This window comes from Eleutherodactylus coqui, chromosome 1 (genome assembly GCF_035609145.1).
Source record: "Eleutherodactylus coqui strain aEleCoq1 chromosome 1, aEleCoq1.hap1, whole genome shotgun sequence".
NCBI classification, from domain to species: domain Eukaryota; kingdom Metazoa; phylum Chordata; class Amphibia; order Anura; family Eleutherodactylidae; genus Eleutherodactylus; species Eleutherodactylus coqui.
This window is the reverse complement of record NC_089837.1, coordinates 411,755,421-411,781,518: the sequence shown is the minus strand read 5'-3', so window position 1 is coordinate 411,781,518 and position 26,098 is coordinate 411,755,421. Positions and strand designations below refer to the sequence as shown.

General features: G+C 44.0%; 1 protein-coding gene across 2 annotated transcripts in view; it reads left to right on the top strand.

Annotated features, from left to right (window-relative positions):
- Positions 1-2,909: 2,909 nt before the first annotated feature.
- Positions 2,910-26,098, top strand: part of SLAIN1 (SLAIN motif family member 1) — a 46,023-nt gene continuing 22,834 nt past the window's right edge. Inside the window, exons 1-4 of one of the 2 annotated variants that reach the window (XM_066580796.1) lie at positions 2,910-3,496; positions 7,526-7,665; positions 19,054-19,200; positions 25,376-25,525. In XM_066580796.1, the coding sequence (XP_066436893.1) occupies positions 3,027-3,496; positions 7,526-7,665; positions 19,054-19,200; positions 25,376-25,525 (907 nt within the window). In that variant the 5' untranslated portion in view covers positions 2,910-3,026. The remainder of the gene's footprint in view (positions 3,497-7,525; positions 7,666-19,053; positions 19,201-25,375; positions 25,526-26,098) is intronic. The other variant, XM_066580805.1, reaches the window with a different exon arrangement.

Below are 26,098 nucleotides of genomic sequence, written 5' to 3'. Positions count from 1 at the left end.
CCAGGCAACACTAGAATGTGCACAGCTGATGGGAGCAGCTATGCAATGTGTAGGTGGAAGTCAGTGATGTTTACTGATACAGATGAGCAGCAGTTCCACCACTCCTTGAGATGGTAGAGGGATCAATCCTATTAGGCAGCAGTTCCTCCTCACACTAGGGTGGTAGTAGAAGGAACACTCCCATCATGCAGCAGTCCCTCTTCACCCCTGGGTGGTAGTAGAAGGAACACTCCCATCACGCAACAGTCCCTCCTCCCACCAGGGTGGTAGTACCGTGTTTCCCCCAAAATAAGACCTAACCCGATAATAGGCCCTACCCAGTTTTTCAGGGGGAGGGATAAGGCGGTGGCGTTTGAAATGTAAGCCCTCCCAAAAGATAAGCCCTAGCTGCACTACAGGAAAAAAAAGCAATACTCACCTAGTAGCTGGCGTTCAGGTCCCTCGCACTTGGTTGCGCAGGCTTTCGTGTAGTCCTTGGTGGCAACAGAGCATTTCTTCCAGGTAGCAGGGCTTGAATACCCCGCCTCCTGCAAGCGATTGCTCTGATTGGTTCATCATTGAATGTCTGTGATTGGTTCACCGAGCGCCAACTGATTGGCTGCCGCGGCGCTCGATGAACCAATCACAGACATTCAATGATGTCATTCAATGAATAGCTGTGATTGGTTCATCGAGTGCCAGCTCTGATTAGTTCATCGAGCGCTGTGTCAGCCTATCAGAACAATCGCTTGCTGGAGGCGAGGTATTCAAGCCCCGCTACCAGAAAGAAATGCTCTGTCGAAGCCTGCCGCAGCTCAGGAGACCAGCGCGAGGGACCCGAACACTGGCTACCAGGTGAGTAGTATAAGACACTGTGCCTCTTTTTGGGCAAAAAATTATATAAGACAATGTCTTATTTTCACAGTAGAAGGATCACTCCCATCAGGCAGCAGTCTCTCCTCACCCCTGGGTCATAGTAGAGTGTTCACTCTCATCAGGCAACAGTCCCACTTCAGCCCAGGGTGGTAGAGGAAGAATCACTCCCATCGGGCAGCAGTCCGTCCTCATACTGGGGTGGTAGTAGAAAGATCACTCCCATCAGGCAGCAATCCCTCCTCACCCCCGGGTGGTAGTAGAGGGATCACTTCCATCAACCAGCAGTCCCTCCTCACCTCTGGGTGGTAGTAGAGGGATCACTCCCATCAGGCAGCAGTTCCTCTTCACCCCGGGGTGGTAGTAGAAGGATCACACCCATCAGGCAGCAATCCCTCTTCACCCCCGGGGGCGGGGGGTGGTAGTAGAGGGATCACTCCTATCAGGCGGTAGTCCCTCCTCACCCATGGGTGGTAGTAGAGGGATCACTCCCATCAGCCAGCAGTTCCTCCTCACCCTGGGGTGGTAGTAGAGGGATCACTTCCATCAGCCAGCAGTCCCTCCTCACCCTGGGGTGGTAGTACAGGGATCACTCCCATCAGGCAGCAGTCCCTTCTCACCCTGGGTCATTGTCGAGGGATCACTCCCATCAGGCAGCAGTCCCTCCTCACCCCGGGATGATAGTAGAAGGATCACTCCCATCAGGTAGCAGTCCCTCCTCACACCGGGGTGGTAGTACAGGGATCACTCCCATCAGGCAGCAGTCCATTCTCACCTCGGGGTGGTAGTAGATGGATCACTCCCATCAGGAAGCAGTCCCTCCTCACCCAGGGGTGGTAGTAGAGGGATCACTCCCATCAGGCAGCAGTCCCTTCTCACCCTGGGTCATTGTCGAGGGATCACTCCCATCAGGCAGCAGTCCCTTCTCACCCTGGGTCATTGTCGAGGGATCACTCCCATCAGGCAGCAGTCCCTCCTCACCCCGGGATGATAGTAGAAGAATCACTCCCATCAGGTAGCAGTCCCTCCTCACACCAGGGTGGTAGTAGAAGGATCACTCCCATCTGGCAGCAGTCCCACCTCACCACAGGGTGGTAGTAGAGGGATCACTTTCATCAGGCAGCATTCTCTCCTCACCCTGGGGTGGTAATTGAGGGATCACTCCCATCGGGCAGCAGTCCCTCCTCACCCTGGGGTGGTAGTTGAGGGATCACTCCCATCAGGCAGCAGTCCCTCCTCACCCCAGGGTGGTAGTAGAAGGATCACTCCCATCAGGCAGCAGTCCCTACTCACCCTGGTGTGGTAGTAAAGGGATCACTCCCATCAGGCAGCAGTCCCCCCTCACCCTAGGGTGGTAGTAGAGGGATCACTCCCATCAGGCAGCAGTCCTTCCTCACCTCGGGGTGGTAGTAGAAGGAACACTCCCATCAGGCAGCAGTACTACCTCACCCCGGGGTGGTGGTAGAAGGATCACTCCCATCATGCAGCAGTCCCTCCTCACCCTGGGGTGATAGTAGAAGGATCACACCCATCAGGCAGCGGTACTACCTCACCCTGGAGTGGTAGTAGAAGGATCACTCCCATCAGGTAGCAGTCCCTCCTCACCCCAGGGTGGTAGTGGAGGGATCACTCCCATCAGGCAGCAGTCCCTCCTCACCCCGGGGAGGTAGTAGAAGGATCACTCCCATCAGGTAGCAGTCCCCCCTCACCCCAGGGTGGTAGTGGAGGGATCACTCCCATCAGGCAGCAGTCCCTCCTCACCCCGGGGTGGTAGTAGAAGGATCACTCCCATCAGGCAGCAGTCCCTCCCCACATTGGGGTAGTAGAAGGATCACTCCCATCAGGCAGCAGTCCCTCCCCACATTGGGGTAGTAGTAGAAGGATCACTCCCATCAGGCAGCAGTCCCTCCCCACATTGGGGTAGTAGTAGAAGGAGCACCCCCATCAGGCAGCAGTCCCCGTCCGCTCTTTGTTCCCATTGTCCCCCCTCCCCTTACATTAGTGGGAGGGCGCCCGGCGCTCGCATCAGTATTCCCAGCGCTGACAGGAGGCGCATGCACTGGAGCAGAGGAGGATGCAGCCTGAGCCGCGGCAGTGCAGCAGCAGCCATCAGCGTCCCTGACTGGCGGAGCCGACACCTGCGCCGCTGCTCTCCCCCGAGCGGGTACTGTGCCATGGCCGAGGTGAAGTGCGGCTCCACAGCTGGCACTAATGGGATGGTGGTGAACGCGGAGCTGGAGGTGAAGAAGCTGCAGGAGCTGGTCAGGAAGCTGGAGAAGCAGAACGAGCAGCTGAGGAACCGGGCGAGCGCCGTTAGTAACTGCACCGCCAGCCCGCACCTGCTGCTGCCGCCTCCCCCTGCAATGCATCAGCCCGGAGCATGCCTGCTGTCCTCCCCGGCCCTGGCACGGCCCGCTGGACTCTGCCTGCCCAGCCCTGTGCCCACTCTGCTATGCACCTCCTCTATCGGGGGCAGCCTGTACCCTCCAGAGAACCTGGGCTACTACTCTACTAGACAACTGTCCTGTCTGAGTGCCACCGAGGGGCCACTGATCGACCGTTGCAGTGCTGGTGCCACCATCCTGGATGAGGTGGAGGTCCTGGACCTGGAGGATGGGTATTGTAGTGAAGAGGAAGACACCTGGTAATCCTTCCCCTGGGGATGGCACCACTATATACTGATACATTGTGCTTGCTAGGAGGTTGGCTCTGGGTGGAAGGTGCATGGCATGAATGCAGATGAGCTTGCAGTGATGAAGTGTAGGTTGTGCTGGTTATAGATGTGGCAGGGCTGGGTTTGTCCTTTTTAGATGCCACCTGTGGTTTTACATAGGACTGCTTATTGTAAGCCTCACTTACTCCTGCTACATCTGTAGTCCTGAGCTACCTCTTTGCACTCAGGAAAGGCCTTTATTAGCCCAAGAGGATTTAGCCTGGCATTGCTCAGCCCCTGGCAGCAGGAGTACAATCTGTTCCAGGCAATAGGATTTGGGTTTATCACAGGCTAAATCTTCCAGAGCTGCTTCCCCTGATTGGGTTGTATGCTGCTGCTGGATACTGCATTGCATTGTATGCAGTTTATTTTATTTATTCTGAATGGCAAAGCGTCATCTGTTTTTTTGGACTATGCTGCATGGGATTGGTGGGCATATAGGGGGCGTTTTGTTTTGTATCACACCATCTCCATGGTCCTATGCGGTGCATTAGAAAGCTGGTATTTATAGGATCCATTGCTGGATAGTCTCCTAATATTCTCTTTTGTATTCAAGGCCTGGTAGAAGAATGTTATTTTGATGCCAGTCACAGCATTGACAAATGACAAACCTTTAAATAAATGCCCTTTAGATACCATCTGCATTTAAGGTGTGTCCATCTTCAATTAATTATCGCATATAGGCAATAATCTAGATCTATGCTACATGCGCTGATTTACTTTTAAACCATGTCATTTCTGACTGCTTTATGTAAAAGCCACATGGCATACTAAAGTGTATGCATCTGATCGAAACCCACAGTTTAGGGTGTATTTCCATGACTTTTCTGTAGCGGGTTTTGCAGTGATTTTTGTTAGAGTTTGATATTTGCCGCCAAATAATCAGAGAAACCAACATGAAAATTATTTTTAAAAGATAATTGAGATTGATAGATATTTTTTTTTATTTCTCTCGTTAATGGGATAAGGTTTAAATCAGTTGATTTGGAGCGGACTGGCTGCATTTGAAGTGTATTATCTCCATTGCTTCTGGTGGATTCTTGCATGTTGTTAAGAGCAGCAATTGTTACTGATGATTTGCTGGATGATGCTAAATAATATCAGTCAACAATGCTAATCGGAGAATACACACAGAAATAATCATCCAATGATAATTAAGCTGCTCTATTATTGGAGCTATAGTCTAATCCATTTATTTTTAACAATTCAATCGGGAGATATTATTAACATAATAAAACTATAAATGACAGTTCTCTTACCAAAGATGCTTTTCAGACATTCACTCTTGCTGACCTATCTACAGGATAGTTTATCAATAGTTGATCAGCGGTGGTCCGCTGCTTGGGATACTTCATCAAGTTTTTGGGTGCATGAAAATACTTGATAGAACTGCATATACGAGTAGTGCCAACTCAGTTCTGTCTATACGTACTGTCCATGTGAAGTGAGATGGCATACACAAGCACAGAGTAGGAGTCCTTTTATTACAGCTCCCTACAAAACAGACTGGGTGACTTCTCCGAGTCAGGTAAAGATAGTGTCAATTTTGCTCATCTAGTGTGTTTCTGAGTAAATTCTAGCCAAGACTGATATATCATATGACCTCCTTCCCCATTGGAAAATGTAAGCTAAAAGCAATATGGCGGAGTTCAAAATGGCAGCTCAAACTGTCTTTTGCACCCAAAATGCAGCCTTTCTCTAAATTTATACTTTCCCAAATTGAAATTGTTTCATTATTATACTAGTTAAACAGGTGTGTCTACAGACTTTTGACTCGCTCTGTAATTTTTTTTTTCTTCAGCCTATGTGCTCAGTGTTTCATGTCCCACTTATAACACTAAATATGGTACACAGAATGTGACTATTTTCTGCTTGTATAAGGCATCCATTGTTATGTCATATGAATCATCTCATCCCCCTATCTGGTTGACCTTGCCACATGTAACAACTTTGTCCAGAGCTAAACATAAAGTGTTCAAACATTGACATTATTGTTGCAGTTTGTAATAATAATACACAGAACACTATTAACCAGGACAGCCATATGGATCCTGGTAGTTTACTGCTGAAGTGAAATTGGATTTAATGGATAACTTCTGTTACCTATTGTAAGAGTCTCTTATTTGTAGAGTTTAACCTACTTTTACTTGTTTTCTTTTTCATTGCTGAACCCTTTCAGACTATTGATGCCACACTTCAGAAAAGGCTTTTTCTCTAAGTGGGTCAAGATTTGAGTAAAACATTCTTTGCAAACAAAGCATTTAGATTAGCTCCACGTTCAAGGCTTGTGATGAACTATTCTTGTACTTATCCAGGGTATATAGGCCAGAGAGAAAGCTACATGTGTATTATAAGATTAAAGAGTTTGTCCTACTGCAATCAACATTTATCATCTATCCACATGATGCAGCATATCTGGACTGTACAGGGGGAACATAGCTGAATAGAAGAGGCTTTGCCTGTTGAGAAAGTTTCATCTTTAAAAAGTTCTCCGTGAATTTCCAGAAAGCTCTTTAGCATATAGTGAAAAAGTAGATGCTAAGTGGGAAGAAGTGGGATGATGCTGCAATCTCTTTTCCTCAGTGCCTGTGTGAGAGAAGGGAACAGGAATCTCCTGTCTCAATCTTGTGTGGGGCTCGATGAGAAAATAACAGAAAAAACTCCAGACTCAGTACTTATTGCAGTTTTCGAAAAGACGCCATGGACCCAAAAAACAGAGTAAAAGTTTAAAAAAAACGGAAATGTTCGAGCTTTATTAAATTTCTTACTAACCTTCAGCAAACGTCTGGACACAGTTTCCTTTTTCTTTTTTTTTTTTTTTTTTCTGAAAAAAAAATTACTACTTAAACCCCCCTCCCTCCCCCCTCTGTGTTTAGGCAATACACACAAGCACCTTTTCACTTAGACTGCACAGGGACCGGTGTCCATGTGCTGTTGAATGCATGTTGCACTTAATATTCTTGGGCAAAACATGCATACGGCCATGTGCATGCAGCATCTTTTTTTGTGTTTTTAATGGTGGCTTCACACTGGCGAGGGAATCCCAGCGCTGCGAGAAATCACAAAATTAGGAAGCCAATGGTTTCAAATGGCTTCATGCACATGTGCGATGTCTTATCGCTTGCGATACAGCGTTAAAACAAAAAGGAGGCATGTCCATTCTTTTTGCGATCTCGTCCATTCATCTCAATAGGGCCAGCGGCAGCAGCGCCAGCCCCATTGAAATGAATGGGAGATGCTCGGCGTCCTTTGCCACTGCTGTGCTTTAATTCATCCAGCATAAAACAACGTTTCAACCACTGTAGTGCTGTGGTCTTTGTCAAGTTCAACTTGAACTTGACAAAGACCACAGCACTACAGTGGTTGAAACGTTGTTTTATGCTGGATGAATTAAAGCGTTTGGTTTTGAAATAATCTCCCTGGATGCTGCTTCATCTTCACTACACCTTGGTTCTTGTTGTCTCCGGTTCGGTGGATCCAGGACTGGCAATAGAAGCGTGCATTTTCCTGCCCAGAGGTTTCCTCCCTCCTTTGAATAGAGGTTATGCAGGGAATTTGGAGAACTTATGGCTCGATTCTATGTTTTTGCAGCTCTCAGCAACTGTTGAGTCCTGCTCATTCATCAGAACCCAGTAGCTTCATCCATCCACCCTGACTTCTAGCTATTACACTGCATACTTAGAAAACTGACAATAATAGAAGACTTCCGGGGTTAATAGAGCCTCATGAATAAGCTGGACTCAACTCTTGCTGGAAGCTACAAAAACAAGCTGTGGGGTCTCCAAAATCCCTGAATATTTCCCGCATACGTGACAGACCGCTAGAATCAGCATGACTGGCACTATAATGTGCTGCCTGCAGTGAGCCCAGCATAAAGTAGCTGGCAGGTTCCCTTTTAAGTTAGGTTTTATAAATACATAATATAAAATACAACTAGCTTACACTTTGTCTTTTTTTTAGGCTTTATGTGTCCCCTACGAAGAAGCAAAAGTCGTTTGAGTCTGCCGTCAGCCCATTCGAATGGTGTAGGCAAGTTTTGGATCATCCAAGTCCTGAGATTGAAGCCGCAAAGAGATCACTTTGCTTCCGACTTGAGCAAGGTAATCAATGTGATATTGATGTGTGCTATTTTTGATGCTAAGCCCATCTAGAAATGTCTGTATGCATTTGGGAAATCTGATAATCCTCTTGAATTTCTCACGTGATGCACATTATCATGGATTAAGTGCTGATTGGCATGTCTGCAGCACAACTGATGGGAAAAGGGCCGTCAATTGGTTGTCTTATTAGGATGGAAGTACTGTAGATCACAAGATGTTCTGAGACCTGGTAGCTTCTTAACATTTCAATACATTCAATACTTGCCCATTGTTATGGTAACCATAGGTGGGCTTCACTGACATTGTGCTCAGAGGAACATGACCATGGACACGTGATGTCACCTTCAATGGTGATGGAGCTGATGATTCTGAACTAAAAGTTAACACGTCATCTAGGGAACTTGAGAAAAGATACACCGATAATAATGATGACCTGACTTTTGTAGAATTTTTTTTTTTTTTAAATGTATTTTCTTTAATATGATTATTTTAAAGATTCCTAACCCTAGATCACTAAACATAAGTCTCATAGACTACAGACCTCCCACGTGGTTGCAGGAACATTTTGATACTGTGACTTTGAGGAGGGATATTAAAGCAAGTATCACAGAGGTTTTGAAAACTGGAAGTGTTGTGGCAAGTACTTCCCAAACAAACACAACATTTGCACATGTTGTCCATACCAGAAGCACAGGATGACCAAGTTCTCACGCCACACCTGCAGCAAGGCCATTTGTGGCGAACACACTGTTCCAGTTTGCAATGACTGCAGGGAATAAATTTATTTAGTTTGATGGTAGTTTTTTTACTATTTCACTAATTAATATGATAAATAAAATATGTAGGGACAGTGTAACTCGAAAATATGTTTAGTGATCTAGGATTAAACCATTAAACTGAGAGGGTCAGATGGGTCTAACGGTGACTTGAAGGAGTTTTGCATTGTGTACAACATTTAAATGGTTTCCATTTTTTATGGAAGTCGCTTTATGCCCACATACACACAGGCTATTGAAGAATAGGTGGAGACATGGGTTGGGTGGGTTCAGTTGTAGGGGATGGGCCGGTGATGGACAGAACTCAGGATTGGTTGATGTGCGCTTCCAGGCAGCCTCCCATCTGCACTCCTAGGGCCGCTGTAACTATCTTCCCCTGGCGGACTCCCATCACAGCTTCTTGAGCCGCTGTCAATGTTACCCTGGCGGACTGCCATCTCCGCTCCCGACCACGCTGTTTCCACAGCTCTTCCATCATCTCCCCTCCCGCCTCCTGTCACGCATGCTTCTGTTCTCCCTTTTCGCCTCCCGGCTCCGCCGCTGACACTGTCCTCAGCGTGCTCCACCGCTGCATTTTCTGCTGCAGTAATCCGACGAATGCTGAAGTCGGCCCTTCTGTCACATGACGGATGTAGGTAAGCACAGTATTGGCTATGCTCCCGTCCCATCTGTGGCGCTGGCCAGCCAGCTCCTGGAATCCGCTCAGCTAGTGCCGAGGTGGAAGGTACTGATTCTGGTCTGCAATCGCCTGCAAGTCCTCTTCTGGGAAGCCGAGTGAGCGTTGAGGCACCATCGGCTGCATGAGGACCAGCTGCTGTGGACATCTCCTCCAGCCACGAGAACCCCAAGGTAGCACCGCAGGGAAGATCTGGCCCCTCTGTTCCTTCGAGCTGGACGTCAGCCAATCCGGGGCTTTGGGGGGCGTTAACAAGGCATTACCTGTCACTCTGCAGGTCTCCACCCACATTTCTGGTAGAGACCATATGCACCAGTACCGGATATTAGCTGCAGCTTTTCCTTTCAATTCCACAATAAAAGTACAGTACAATGAGGCTTCACAAAAGCTATATACACAATAGTAAAAAAAATTGATTGGATTCTGCTGTGCAAAGAGTAAAAAATGTATACTACACCTGAATCGGTATAATTTAGCATGCAACAATTAAATCTGTTACATAAAGGTTTGGCTGGCCATTTCAGGCCATCTTCATACTGTAAAGTTCTATCTGCATGTGTACATGGACTAACTGCTGTATTGAAGAATTACATTATGATAGTATGATATTAACATTAATCTTTTGCAGTTAGGCCACTCTCGCACACTGCGTCAGCAATTGTTACCCCCATTTTCGAACGCATGTCACAGCGTTCACAGTGCTTTCTAACACACACCATCATTGTTATTGGTGATGAGGTGCGATAAGCACCGAAATAGAGAAGACAGTGCTAGAAAACGTTGCGTTTGAGTGCAGGTCTGTAAGGCCCCATCGTAATTAATGGGAGCATTGTACCGCGATTACCATGGTGTTCAAAATTGTAGTATAAAGCACATGTGTGAGAATGGCCTTAGGTTGACCTAATAGTCTGCAAGATTGCAGGAAGATGTTTGTTTTCTTGCATGCACATTCTGCATACTTCAAGTGCCTGTGTTCTGCCCACCTTTCTTCTTTGCTGTGTACTTTTGATCAGGTACACATTCAGTTCAACAACTTCCTTACGTGTGTGTGTGTATATATAGATAGATATAAAAATAATATATGTGAGTGCATGTGTGTATGTAGAAAATTTGTATCTATCTTCTCTCCGATGCTTACTCGGAGGCTCAGGTATCCAAAATAGCTCCTGCTTTATTACAGCTCTGAGATGCATGAGCCCTCTGTTTGATTCTGAGTTTATACAAAAGTGTTTTGGTTTTTTTTTTTTGGATGTGTGGGGTGTTCCTGTCATATTGTGGATGAATCTGATGGAAAAAAAAAACTTGGGCCATGCTCTATCAATGTCCTTGTACAATGACCTTGTAGTAGTAAGGTCAGTTGGAATTGGTATGGCAGCACCCAAAGGTTGTATGACTATATACTAAAGACGTTGTACAGGCTGAACACACTGCTGTATAGGTGGCCCCGCAAGTGCATGAGCCCTGATACTACTGGATAGACATGGCCCCTAGCAATACTGTTTATAATATGCATTGTGCTATTTGAGTTTTCTAAGGATATAATGAACCAAAGTATTCCATTTCACTTGACAGTGTTAGTACAGATGCTTGTCGCTATCATCATTTACAGCAAATCAAAGTATTTTTATGATATTTGCCTTGTTTGTTCTAACAACATTTGCTCTGTTGACACCTGGGATTATGTGTAGATAAGAACATGTTCCGGTAGGGTTTGTTGTGTGCTTTACCCATGATTTAGGACATGTTTGACTAAATTAATGTTAAGCTTCCTGTTTCACACAGGAGACAGACATGTTGGAATATTTATCCAAAATGAACACCTTTCCATTCCATTTCCTACACAGACAACCAATATCCCTTTCAGTAGACAGTAAAGTAACTAAATGGCTTTATGTGTAACCATGCCCCCCCCCCCCCCTCATGACTAATCCTAGGCTATGTAGCAGTAGGTCAAAACACGTTCAATCTTTGGAAATGGTTTTACTTGCTCTTGGATCCCAACAGATTATCATATTCTATTGAAGTGCCGGACTTTATCCAGATTTGTTTTCTAATATGTGAAAGATTGATTAGTCTCCTCTCAGTCTATTCCTGTATTTGACTCTAAAAACTGCATCGGCCAAGTAATTGCTAATTTATCTATGACTGTCTTTTTACTCTGATTGGAGGTGGATGGCTGGAGGAGATCTCTGATGCACTCTTCCTCCATTCAGTGAGTGATCATAGTTTCTGTGTGAGCACAGGAGTGATAATCCTGGAGATGGCTGTTGGGCACTTAAAGAAGAATACTACGGATTACCTATCATCAGGATAGGTAATCAAGAAGTGATCGTCTGAGGTCTGTCGCTTGGGACCCCGACCAATCAGCTGAGCGGACGCATTCTGTCAGCGCCACAAATACACAGAAGTTGGAGTGGAAACAGCGGAAGTCTCCGCGCCGACCTCTGTGTAGTGGCTGGCACTTGTAACTGCAGACACGTCTCGCTTTGATTTCAATGAGAGCCGTGCCTGCCTGCAGTTATTTACAAGCGTCGCCCACTACACAGAGGTCGGCGCAGAGTCTTCTGCTCCGACCTCTGTGTATTTGCGGCGCTGACAGATTGCGCCCACTGATTGGCTGGGGTCCGTCACTCTCTACCGATCAACTATTGATGACCTTTCCTGAGGCTAGGTCATCAACAGTATTCTCCATGGGAAAATCCCTTTTAAGCGCTTGGGTCATCCCTTGTAAAAGTACCCGAAGTCAGCACTTTTTTATTATTTAAAAAAAAAAAAAAAAAAAAAATTTAGCTTTCATTTTGTCTTAGATTTAAAAAAAACAACCAAAACTGCATGTAGGAACAAAAGATAAAAAAGAGGAACACTTCTTACATGTTTCGAGCCAAACTGTCTTGGCGCTCTTAGTCTTATGGATTACCTTTTTGCTACTCCAAAGTTAAAAGCTGCATCTGTTCCTAACGCACAGTGTTAATCACAAGACTCATGTAGTTAACTCATTGCAAATCACAACATACTGTTCACATGTTGCTGTAGCAAAAACTCATTAATATATATACAGGGCAATGGTCCTGTTATGGGCCACAGTGCAGCTTCACTCCTCGCCTAATCCAGTTTCTGCTCTCAAGAACACGGAGTCCAGAGCCGGGGAAGAGGCGAAGCTATGCTGTGTTCAGTGTTGGGTCCTGTCAGTGTGATCACACTGCTGATGAAGGGAGTTAGAGGAGGGGGGTACCGGTGGCAGCTTCTTCTCTTGGTAATATAGTAACATTTAATGTATAATAAATATATGAATACGGTATATACTGATCCAGAGTAATAGTAGAAATCTCATCATGCCCTGCTTTTTATATCAAAATAGCATTGTATCCCAGTGTACCACCCAGGTAGCTAGTATGCAGAAGTATCAAACCTCTGGACTGCATGGAGGATGCTAAATGTTATGTACAAAGTTGGAGGTTGATAATCTGCAGCGCACTTGTGTGTATAAACAGCAAGCATAACTATACTGCACATAATGGCTTAAATGATTTATTAAGCAGGAGCATGACGGAGTGATGCTAGGTCCATTTCACAGAAAGATGTGATGCAGAAGGCTCATGTACTGGGAGGAGGATGGGATGTAGTCTGAACGCTTCACTGGTTTGTGTGAGAAATTGCTTGCCTTTCACGATTCACCTGAATAGTTTGGCGCTTCCCTAATCAGTGTAATCTTGTTTCTGCCTTACTTGAGACTCCTTGAAGTTTATAACAATTTTCTGGAGTCATGGTTGACTTCCTCCCTGAATTCTGGATGATGGGATATAGTCAGTCTGATTTTTATCCTTTTTTATTCTTTGTCTTCATGCGCCTGAACTTCCTATAACAAGACCTTTGCCAAAATGAAGTAACTAACCCCTGATAACAAGACAATAGATATATTTAACACAGAATTGCAGCTGGTTATGTAGAGGGGGTTTGTTTGAGGTATTACATCACAAATTCTCCAAGTACAAGATAAGTGTAGGAGAATATTTCTGAGAAGTATCCTTAAAGGGGTTGTCCCGCGAAACAAAGTTGGGGTATACACTTCTGTATGGCCATATTAATGCACTTTGTAATGTACATTGTGCATTAATTATGAGCCATACAGAAGTTATTCACTTACCTGTTCCGTTGCTAGCGTCCTCGTCTCCATGGAGCCGTCTAATTTTCAGCGTCTAATCGCCTGATTAGACGCGCTTGCGCTGTCCGGTCTTCTCCCTTCTGAATGGGGCCGCTCGTGCCAGAGAGCTGCTCCTCGTAGCTCCGCCCCGTCACGTGTGCCGATTTCAGCCAATCAGGAGGCTGGAATCGGCAATGGACCGCACAGAAGACCTGCGGTCCACCGAGGGTGAAGATCCCGGCGGCCATCTTCGCAAGGTAAGTAAGAAGTCACCGGAGCGCGGGGATTCGGGTAAGTACTATCCGTTTTTTTTTTTTTTTTTAAACCCCTGCATTGGGTTTGTCTCGCGCCGAACGGGGGGGCTATTGAAAAAAAAAAACAAAACCGTTTCGGCGCGGGACAACCCCTTTAATTTTTTAACTCCAAATGGTCAGTTGGTGTCTTGAGTCATGGCTACCCTTGAGCTTTTAGTACCTATGCATTGCAGAGAGGTGAGGGAGAGAACTTTAATACATAGAGGTATTGACAGTGTGTAACAAAGTAGAGAACAGTCACATTGAGCTGCTCAAAAATTTGTGAATTTCCAGTATTGAGATGCTATAATTATGATTTATAAAGGTAGTTGATGTTTTACCAGGATAAGTTAGCAATTAACACTTTAAAGTTGGTCAAGTTTCTCCTTGGGTTAGTACCTAGTAGGTATGAGGAGACTTATAAGACCATGCATGCTCCTTTTGGAAAATTTATATGCAAAAAGAAAGATGGAACAATGGCTCTACAGCGCCACCTATTAGAAGGTAGCATTCCTGCAAATCAGACCTTGTTCTGTCATCCCATTTTCACTTTAAAGATGTGACAACCAATGTTAATGCTCCATTCATAAAATACTGGTTGCTCTTTATATACGACTCAGGGTCATCTAAGTGTCATTACTGGATCACTGCTGTTTGCTGTAACGCTATATTTACTCGTATTTCCTTAACGTTGTACTGTCTATGCCAAAAAATAATAAACTAGCCTATACTCGCCTATCCCGGGCCCCTGCAGTTTCAGCGCTCCCCCTCTGTTCACTCCCCCTAGTCTCTGTTCACAGGCTTCAGAGTCAGTCTGTACATGAAATGTTAGACAACTGCAACCAATGCTCTATTTGCCGCAGAATCAGCGCAGACTGATGTCAGTGGAGGCGCCCGACTTGCAGCCCATACACAATTAACATTGGGCTGCTGGTACCCATGTCGTTACTAAGCGTTGGTGCGGGAAATACAAACAAACAAAAAAAGCTGTACTGCGCATGACCACCTGCCAGTCTCCGTGATCATCCGTAGTATGGTTAATGGAGGTACGCAGGGTCACCGGCCAGCTCACATGCGAGAACCCGACCTGCTCGTGTGATCCATTCCAAAACTTTAACTTTATTCTTCTTATAGAACAACTTGTGTATTTTGGGTTGTTGTCTCGATGAACAAGTCACATTCTCTTGAGATTCAGCTCACAGACAGATGTCTTGATATTTTCCATTAGCTGTTACTAGTACAACTCGGAAGTTGTTCCATCATTGATGGCAAGCCATCCTGACCCAGATACAGCAAAAGAGGCCCAAACCATAATACTACCACTATCCCACAACCATGCTTCACAGGTGGTGTGAGGTTTTATACTGTAATGCAGTGTTTCTTTCACCAAACATAACACTTAAGCCAAAAAGTAATTTGATCTTTAGCAAACTGCATTATAACAGCGATGTCCTTTTTGGAGAGCAACGGCTTTCTCCTTGCAATCCTGCTATTCACACCATTATTGTTCAGTGTCCTCCTGATGGTGAGAAAGGCTTTAGTTGCTTGCAGATTACATTGGATTCCTTTGTGACCTCGAGGACTGCTAAATGCCATGATCTTTGTTGGTTGACGACTACTGGGGAGGGTAATAATGGTCTTGAATTTTTTCCATTTGTACACAATCTTTCTGACTGGATTAGTAGAGTCAAGACTTTTTAGAGGTGATTTTGCAATCTTTTTTTTTAAAATTTTTTTTTAATTTATTTATTTTTTTAGCCTAATGAGCATCAACAGCTTTTCTCCTGAGGTCCTTATTAACAACCAGATCTAATATTCTTGACTCATTTGTTTGATTTGGTTCTCTTTGTCTAATTTTAGGACTTGTGTGAAAAACTGATGTAGTTTTAGGTCAAATATGAGCAGAAATATGGAAAGTTTTGAAGGATTCACAAACTTGCAAGCACCACTGTAAGTTTAGTGACCAAACCGCAGTATGGTTTATATGACAGACAGAATCCACCATGTTACATGATTGTAGTCAGGGATCAGATAAGATGCCACCTTCTTGTTGAAGTGATGTCTCCCAGTTTGTATCTGTCAGATGATATAACTTGCTGCCTCAATGACAACCATCTAATATTTTAACAAGCCTAAGCTCGTTCGCTCATGCGGATGAATTGCTTTAATTTTGTTTGCTCGATCATTAGGTCGTTCACATTCGCAGTACCAGTGACTGTAAATGACTGAATGATTGCCATTTATGCATAAAGAACTAATTATTGATCATTTGTATGCCTGCATAAAATGAACCATGAATGATAAGCAAACAAATTATCGTTCTTTATTCAATGGTTGGCCATGTTAACACTGAAGGACTATAAATTTGCACAATCCAACTTTTTTTTAAAATTATTGTTCCATGTAATAAGGCCCTAACTATTTGTGTCTCTATGGACAGTAATTTAGAAACCAGCAGAGCGGTTTCACCTATGAAGTCAGGGGTATGTGTAATAATAGCTCGCATTGTGGTATGCTGAGAGTTTTTAAAACCAACTGAATGTTTAAAAAAAAAAAAAAAAAAAAAATTCTGAAATTGTACAAAGTTCTCTAGCTACGTCTCAAGTTTCAACCTAGTATTGACCATATTTATATACTGGAGTTTTGACGCCAAACCCATTCACAAAGTGTGGGTGAAAAAAGAAAAAAAAAATTAAAACTCCAATTGGTGGAGAATTTGCCTTTTTTTTTTTTTTTTTTTTTTATGCCCATGGGAAATTGTATTTCGTGGCAAAAATCCATGAATTGAAAACTGCATGTCAAAGAATAGACTTCTAGGTAAATATTCTTAAAAGTGTGGCCTGCACAAACGAATGCATGCAGTTTTCATGACTTAGCAATGAATGTTTTCTGCTGCACCATTACCGACTTGTGTATAGGGCGGCTTCACATCTGTTCCACTTTCCTGCTATGTTCGGGAGCAGGAAAGGGGAATCCCCGTGGCTGACTGGACCAAACCACACCGGACCATATTGATGATAATGGGGTCTATTCAGTTTCTGACGAGATACCCGGCTTTTAGACACAAGAAAAAGCACAGCATGCAGCGCTTTGTCTTTCTGTATTTTGAGCTGCGCCTGTGATGGAGCCTCAGACCGGAGGTTGTAACGCAGGTCTTCAGCAGAAGAATCCTAGCTGAAATTCTGCGTGTATGCTGGGTAAATGTTTGTGCATACAGTATATTTCAGATGAACATTCTACCATTGTGTGATCCTGAAGAAAGACAACTATTGTTTGCTGCCCTTGTTATTGTATCGATTCATGACTGATGTTTGGTTAGGGCCGTGCTGTGTGGGATCTCTGTTGGTAGGAAAATACTGATATTGCTGGTTTACTGGCACAGATTCAAGTTTCAACAAAGCTGGAAGGGGTAGTCTTTTGTTTTTGGGGGGAGTGTGCAGTAAGTAGTATCTGATTTGTATAATTGAGATGATATTCTTGGCATCTTCCAAGGTCATATGTCTGTCCTTTTGATGTCTTCAGCATTAGTAACCTCCAAGGGATGAAATATGAGATCTTCTTCAATATAAGCCACTTAGTGATCTGCATTTACTCTTTGCACTTAAATCATACAAGGCATGCACATTATGTTAATCTGTCTCCCTTATGGCAAATTAACTTTAATGAGCGTAAAGTTTATTGGGTCTGATGATTGTATCCAATGCTAGGAACTAATTTTGATACACTTTTTACATTTTACAGATTATTATTGGGGATGGGGTCGACTTCATTGCAGGAATTACTTTACAGATAAATTGTGGCCCCTCCCCCCCCCCCCCCCTTTTTTTTTTTCCTTAAAGAAAATCTATTCGTTCTCAGATATAGTAATTTAGCTTAACAGTTGTTTCTAATCCTAATTGCTAAGTGTATTTCCGTTCATTCCCATCTGAGCACAATAACAATGTTTTTGTCTGTCAAGAAAAATGTTTGCATATATAATTACGTAACAATTGCCGGCCAAAGTCAACCCATGGCCTGCATTTACATGTCGCAACCATCCATGCGATCGAAAGTAGTTGTATCACATGAAAAATGTACATCTTCACAAGGTCGCAACTGAAAAGTAAAGGGCTCTAAGCTAGTAACACCCACACTTTAGAGAATATGAATGTCATATGCAACATTTTATTGAAATGAATACCAAAAGAGACCAAACATATTAAGACCATTTAAAACACAAAACGATAGGTGACCACAGATAATCCAAAGCATGTATGTAACAAGATAATAAGGATAGTAAATGGCCAAAAACATGTTCAAAGAGAAGTATACCAGAACGATTGCTATAGTGTTTCCTCCAAAATAAGACCCTGTCTCGTATTCATTTTTGCCTCGAAACAGGCACTTAATCTTATTTTTGGGTAATGTCTCAGTCCAGCTCCCTCCCACTACGCTCCAGAGCTCTGGCACGGCTCCCGCAGTTCTCGGCCGCTCGTACAACTTAACTTCCTGGTTACAGGATTCATAAATCCTGCCTCCAGGAATCGATTACTGTGATTGGGTTTTTCGACCGCTGCTCAACCAATGTGATGGCTTTGATTGGTTCATCAAGCGCTGCATTGATTGGCTCTTCGACCATCCTCAGTCAATTACAGCCATCGTTTCATGGAGGTAGGATTTAAGAATCCCGTAACCAGGAAGTGAAGATGTCCAAGCACTGCAGGAACTGCGCCGGAGCTCTGGGGACGCAGCGGGAGGGACCTGGGCCAAGCCTGCTATGTAATGTATTCTTTTGTAGTATAACTAGGGCTTACATTTTTGCATAGGTTTTATATTTCAAGCCTCCCTGAAAATCCAGAAAAAGCAGGCTAGGGTTTATTTTCTGGGTAGATCTTATTTTCAAGGAAACGCTGTAAAAAAGCACCACCAGGGTAAAAAGTAAAGCAAGGGTATCCCTACAGAGAAGAATGAAGGCTACTTGTTGTTAATCCACCCTACCGGTATTGCCAGAAGATGCCATCAGGGGTAGCGAGGGTGTTTTAATAGTAATGTAATGGTAGTTCGAACACTCAATTAGTGCGAATGTGATGTGTGGTTACATCTGATGGATTGCCCCCGTACTGGTAGTATAGTGCAATATATGATGGGAGTAGCCTGGGGGTGCTATAATTCCCCCTAAGCTGATCTGTATGTACGCAGCACAGCCATAGAAGGATTACTCTGCACCTAAAGGAATGAAATGTAACAGAATATAGTTTACAAAGTAATATAGTTTCTGTGGTCTATTATTGATCAGAAGATATATAGAATCCTTTCCTGAACACATATATGATTAGCTGTTGCTGAATATTTTATCTCCGTTTTCTGAACAAGGGCATTGGAACCAAACTGCGGAGAAAAAACAAACAAACTTAGAATTGTTACACAGGGATTTTTTTTCTCGCTCTGATCCATGTCATCATATTTTAGATATTGTGTTACGATGCGTACTAATCATTGATTTTTGTTCCTTTTTATATTTAGCTGGTCGCTGGAGGAGTCTGTTTTCTACTCCTGTTTCCTCTTTCCCATATAGTCCAGTTGCAAGACTCACTCCATTTTGCAACGGCTTAAATTCTCCCAGCATCCTTAAAACCCCAACTAAAGCAATACTAACACCAGAAAAGACAGGTAAACCTGCAACTTGCTATTTTTTAAAATTTTGTATTAAAAATGTTGAGGGTTTTCGTTAATTTTATTTTAAATTTTTTTTCAAACTGTGGTGGATTTTGTGCTATTTATTATTATTTTTTTTTTTTTTTTACAATTCACATTTTTTTTTTTTTCTCATTGTAATTTTTTTTTTTTTTTTGTCATAGCTTCACTTAAATTGCTGATATCTGATTATGGTTTAAAAGTTAGACATTTAATGAAATGCCTCAAAACTCTACCTAGTAGTTTACTTGAATGACAAGTTTCTTCCTGACTATAAGATCTGTATTTCAATGTACGAATTCTTGGTGATAACAGTGAATAGTTGACCTAGCTTTTCACAAGCCTGTGACATTGTGACAATATATTGGATAATTTTTTTTTTTTTACTGCTTGAGCAAATTTTGCATTTAAAGTAGCTAGGAGCTTTGGAGTGAAGTTGTATGGATGGCGGATGAGTCCTTTGTTATTATAAAACAAAATCTCTTCCTTTTTTTTTTTTTAACATTTCAATTGTGTGGCACTGACACCTTTTTCATTCCTATATGACCTAAAAGTTAAGATTTACTTAAAGCTGTTTGGCCCTTTTGAAAGTCTGAAGAGTTTATATTAAGAATCAATACAATTTAAGTGATCTTGAGGACATGGGGTCTCTGATTCTGTTTACATGTCATTTATGCTGCACAATACAAGCATAATTTCTGATCAGAGTGAAATTGGTAAATTTCCAGAAGCCTTAATGTGACCTCATGTGGAGATCAGCCTTTTTCCTATGGTTATGGCATCATGGGTTCATTTTTAAAGGGGTGGTCCCAATATCCACAGGATAGAGGATAATAAAGGGATCATACCACTGAGACCACACCTATCCAGTGTCCTCCCTTCGCCTTCCTCTGAGTTTACTGCACCTCCAACAGTGAGAAGGAGATTGAATAGAGCGGTGATCTTGCATGTGCGGTGCCACTCCATACACTAAAGGCTGGTTTATACAGGCTGATGATCACTCAGAGATCGCTCAAACGACAGTTTCAGTGACAGCTTTGAGCTATCATTTTGCATAAAGTATTAAGTAGCTACTTGGCTACTTAAATACCAATTAAGTGTGCAAATAAAGCCTTCCCTGAACGTAATTAAAGGGGTTGTCTCGCGGCAGCAAGTGGGGTTATACACTTCTGTATGGCCATATTAATGCACTTTGTAATATACATCGTGCATTAAATATGAGCCATACAGAAGTTATTCACTTACCTTTCCTGCGCTGGCGTCCCCGTCTCCATGGCTCCGTCTAACTTCAGCGTCTAATCGCCCGATTAGACGCTCTTGCGCAGAAGGGTCTTCCGCCTTCGGGTCTGCCCGGCAGCAGCGGCGTTCTGGCTCCGCCCCCTTCTACGCGTCATCGCGTAGCTCCGCCCCATCATGTGTGCCGATTCCAGCCTCCTGATTGGCTGGAATCGGCACATGTGATGGGGCGGAGCTACACGATGACGCGTAGAAGAGGGCGGAGCCAGAACGCCGCTGCTGCCGAACCGAGCCGAAGGCAGAAGACCCTTCTGCGCAAGCGCGTCTAATCGGGTGATTAGACGCTGAAGTTAAACGGAGCCATGGAGACAGAGACGGGGACGCCAGCGCAGGAAAGCTAAGTGAATAACTTCTGTATGGCTCATATTTAATGCACGATGTATATTACAAAGTGCATTAATATGGCCATACAGAAGTGCTTAACCCCACTTGCTTTCGCGAGACAAACCCTTTAATAGCCCAAGGGCTATTATCTGCGCTCAGATCCTTTGTTCTCCACGGGAAAACAATGCTATCAGCACTACCCTTGGAGAACTTCTGATAAGAGTGAATGACGATTTTTTAGGTTAGCTTGAATTTATCGATCAGCTAATAGTGCCCGAAAATCAGATGATGGGCGCACATTTACACGCACCAATTATCGCTAAAATGATCACTAATTAGCAATTACCGTATTTTTCGCTTTATAAGACGCACTTTTTCAGCCTCCAAAGCGGAGGGGAAAAGTTCCTGCGTCTTATAAAGCGAATGTGTGGAAAATTTGTTCCGATCGCCATTTTTAGCGCGATCGCGAATTTAACGCGCGGACGCAATTTATTTAGCGCGATTGCGCGTTAAATTCGCGATCGCACGAACAAATGTGCGATCAGTTAGAAGATTTCTCTCCTCCTGTCAAGCCCTGCATCCAGAAAGCAATGCTCTGCCGGGGACCAGGAGGGAGCGACAGCCTGCAGCAGCGCCGCAGAACGCCGGGGGAGGTGAGTAATGATTTTTTCCCCCCTATTTTCCCGCTCTAAAACGGGGGTGCGTCTTATAGACCAGTGCGTCTTATAAGGCGAAAAATACGGTATTTTTTTTGCGATCATTGCTCTGTGTAAATGGGCCTTAAGTAAGACTGCCAGAGCTTAGCAATTTCTGTCGGGCACACTGAAAATTCCTTCCCCCACCAACACCGTTCTCATAAAGGTATCCCCTATCCTGAGCAGGACTGTAAAGCCCCATTTAGACCGGCTTATCAGTATTTATCATCACAAGAGCGTTGGTATACAATGCTAATGCTTGTCCAGGTCTCCTCACACCAAATCTTCCAAAAGAATAGAAGGCGAGAGCAGCCAAGTTACTTTTCTGCCTTCTCAAATCAAAATGCACAACTTATGAACATTAATAAGACTGTAAAGTAATACCACAAGAAGCGTAGTTGCTGTTATTCTCCTTTTGAAAATGTTAGATGTGTTATAAGTCTATTTTAAGAACCCCTTTCAAGCTGTAAGAACACTTGGTACATTTACCCATAGGAGACCTGTACCACGCTTCTGTTCAGCACTTCACAATATCACATGCCGAGCCTGAGACTATTAAGCATCAAACATTCAATGGCTTGATTTCTATATTCCCCTGGCAACTGGAAGAAATACAGAGCAGTGTGTGTGTGTATAAAATATTTGTCTCTCAATTCGCAGTGTTTTTTAATAAAAAACCTTCCCATACCTTCTATACAAAATACCCCTTTCCTTATCTATAGCTGTGCATTATAATGTATAATCCATGAGATGACTTCGGTACACCCACCGTAACTTCAAAGAAAATAATTTTTCAGATCCGTTGTATTTTTTAAAACTATTGCGGTGTCCATTCTGCTCTTTGAGACACGCTCCCTTGTCTATCTTTATTCACAAATTACCGTATTCATTCTACATTGAACATCAAAATGTATACGACAACAAATACAATATGATGTGGAGATTTGGTGACCAGTAACTGAAGCTTCTGATCTTTTGTTGAATCCAGAGTAAGGTTGCTCTACCTGAGTTTGGTATCTGCTTTTGTGTCTGCTGTTTTATGTGATTTTTATATATGAGACTAGCTGATATACCCGGCTTTGCCCGAGTTGTTAATTTAATACAGGTGTTTACGTGTTCGCACAGAAAATTTTTTGAAGTCATGGTTACTTTAGAGTAAACGAGGAATATAATATGTATACACGGAGCGTTCGATTCTCCTCAGACTGGGAGACTCCTCATGTGACCGCTGGGATTCCCTGCTACAGCAGAGCTGGAGGGTCATACTAGACCCTCGCCAGCTCTGCCAGTGACTGATGTCACTACAGGGGATGTTTTCCCCTGTAACTGGGACTTCTATGGATGCTCCAGCTACAGTGGCAAAGTGTCAAATATAAAAAAAAAAAAAAAAAGTGAATGTTCCCCAGGGGTCATGGAGGACATAGATAGTAAAAAAAAAAAACTACATACACAAGTAAAACAAAATTCCAGAATAAAACAACAATGTATACATAAGAAAGAGAATAACACAAAGCTGACGCCAACCAAAACCGTCGCCGTATGCGCCCCAGAAACCAAAACCATACATATTATATATCAAAGCATCCAAAACAAATAGAGGAACCCATTCCCATACTTTATTTTAGCATAAATATACTAAATTAAAAATAAAGAAACGATAAACATTAAATCTTTTTTTTTTTTTTAGCATTTAACTTAAAGTACAAAAAGACAGTAAAAAATATTTTAAAAATCGCCCTATATGTCACAGAAAAAAACACAGCAAAAATAACTTTGGTAGCTAAAGAAAACAAAATACGGCAGTAAAACCGCCAAATGGGTAAAATCCCTAAAAGTGTCTGGTCCTTAAGGTACAAAACAGCCTAGTCCTAAAGGGGTTAAACATATCACTTCTGGCGAGAGAATGATGTACAGTTATGTAGGTGATATTTAATCAGTAATGTGAGGGCAGAATCCTTTCTAGGCATACTGTAGCTTTTATACATGGATTATTGGAAAGCTCTGTCTCCACTATCCCCTGCATCTTTTTCCTATTTATTGTAAAGTTTTGCAAACCACCCAAACTAAAATACAGTGATACCTTGGGTTAAGAGTGCCTCAGCTTACAAGCTTTTTGACTTGAGAGCAGGCTCTCATGACTTTTTACTCGAATTTCAGAGCAAAAACTTGGGTTAAGAGCCTTGCTCTCAATGGGGCCGCCACTGCTGCTGATGGGCCCCATTGAAACCAATGGCCTGCCTGCAAGCCCTGCAGTGATTTTTGGGGAAGGGCGTTAAATATAAGCCCGTCCCTGAAAATCTTCCCTAGCTGCAGTAAAAAATATATACCCACCTGTTTGCCAGGGCTCAGGCGTGTCTAGCCGCCGCTTATTTTCCTTGCATTTTTATTTCCGTCTGCTGAAAAGCTTCAGAGCAGTGTGAAAAACACAAGCGGCGGCTAGACGCGTCTGAGCCCCGACAGAGTGTGTGTGTGTGTGTGTGTGTGTGTGTGTGTGTGTGTGTGAAAAATTTTTTTATTTTATTTTTTTTAATTTATTTTTAACTACAGCTAGGGATGACTTTCAGAGAGGGGCTTATATTTAAAGCCCTTCCCCGAAAGTCACTGCCGACGTCCTATTGCTTTCAATGGGGCAATGCCATTCCCATTGAAATCAGTGGGAGAGCTTCGCCATCCGGAACGGATTATTGGCTTTTCCATTTATTTCAATGGGGAAAATTGATTTGACTTACGAGTGTTTTGGGTTAAGAGCTCCGTCACGGAACGAATTAGACTCTTAACTCAAGACACCGCTGTACTAGTATCTTGTGCATATCACAATGAAATAAAATATACTAAACAAAAGAATTAACAAGAGTGTCAGGACAGTGTCCGGGATATGGGGGTCCCTGAGATATCCCGCAACCCCTGTCCCTGCCTACTTGCCCCCCTGGGCTACCCCCCAGGGCGACAACTGGGCGACGGTCCCTACCCTCACTAGGGAAGCGGGACACGGGAGACAAACAGACACTGAGACAAGCAACGGTAGAATGGTCAGACAATCCGGGTAGGCAACAAGAGGGTACGCAGTACGGAGGGGTCAGGCAAAACGTGGTCAAGTCCAAAAGCAGGTGTCAGAAAAGCCGAGGTCACAAGAGCAGTCAGGATAAACGCGGGTGCAGCTGGAGAACCAAACTCACACTGGCAAGGCCTGAGAGGAAAACACACCTATTTAAATGCTGTCAGCGCTCCCGCCCCAGAAGCTGATTGGGGCGGGGAGCCTGACAGCAGCAGGGCTAATCAGGGCGGTGCTGGGGGCACGCCCCCAGTCTCACTGCACAGACAGTTACCAGGGAAGCCAGCCTGGTAGTCAAGCGACTAGAAGCACCAGCTGCCTCCCTAGCAACCCGGCGGCGACCAGTCTTACAGCGGCCCGGGGAGATCACAAGAACCGGGGTACCTCTGCGCCGTGCTCCTGTACCCCGGGTGGCCGGACCGGTGGTGCGGGCCCGGCGGCCCCGAGAGTTGCCGGTTCTGACAAAGAGCTTTGCTACGAGTATGTTGGGCTCTGTTCATATCTGAGTCGCAGGCTCAGTTCAGCCCTCCAGCACAGATCATTTGGAAAATTTCAGATAAAATAGTGCAATGGGCTGCATAGTTTCACCCAGGAGAATGCAGGAGGCATGAAAGAAGGTGGACAGGTGCCATTGCGATGCCATGTCATGTGGTTTTGTCATAGGATGGATTTGTGTTTCAGTTTTTCTGTTCCTTTTGACAGAGCAATCCTATTACATTTTGCTGGACCAGTGTGATGATGTATATGTTGTGCACTCTATTTACAGTAAATATTTGTTCTTCAGGTTACAATATGAAGACTTCACCCTTGAGCCCACAGTCTTCAGTAGATAGTGAACTCAGCACATCTGAGCTGGAAGATGATTCAATTGCAATGGGTTACAAACTACAAGACCTCACTGATGTGCAGATCATGGCACGATTGCAAGAAGAAAGTAAGGCCTTTCAGCTTTTTCTTGTGTACTTACAAGTATTTAACATTTCATTTGTTCTTGCATTCTTTCATACATATCAATGTCAGAGAGGGTTTTTAAAAAGAAATTGTGGAATTGGAGGGATTTTGTCACCAGGTTTATGCTGGCCGAACCTCGAACAGGCATGCTCGTTACCCCAGTGCATGTTTTAATCTGAAACGCTGCAGCATTTTAGAATAAAACATACACAGGGGTAATGACAGGGGGTGACAGAATCCCTTTAATGTAAACTTGTTACTTCAATATAAGGCTGGATTCACACGAACGTATATTGGCTCGGTTTTCACGCCGAGCCGATATACGTCGTCCTCATCTGCAGGAGGGGGAGGATGGAAGAGCCAGGAGCAGGAACTGAGCTCCCGCCCCCTTTCTGCCTCCTCTCCGCCCCTCTGCACTCGAACTTAGCCCCACTCCCGGCCCGCCTCTCCCCATTGCAAATAGTGCAGAGGGTTGGAGAGGAGGCAGAGAGGGGGTGGGAGCTCAGTTCCTGCTCCTGGCTCTTCCATCCTCACCCCCCCCCCTTCCTGCAGACGA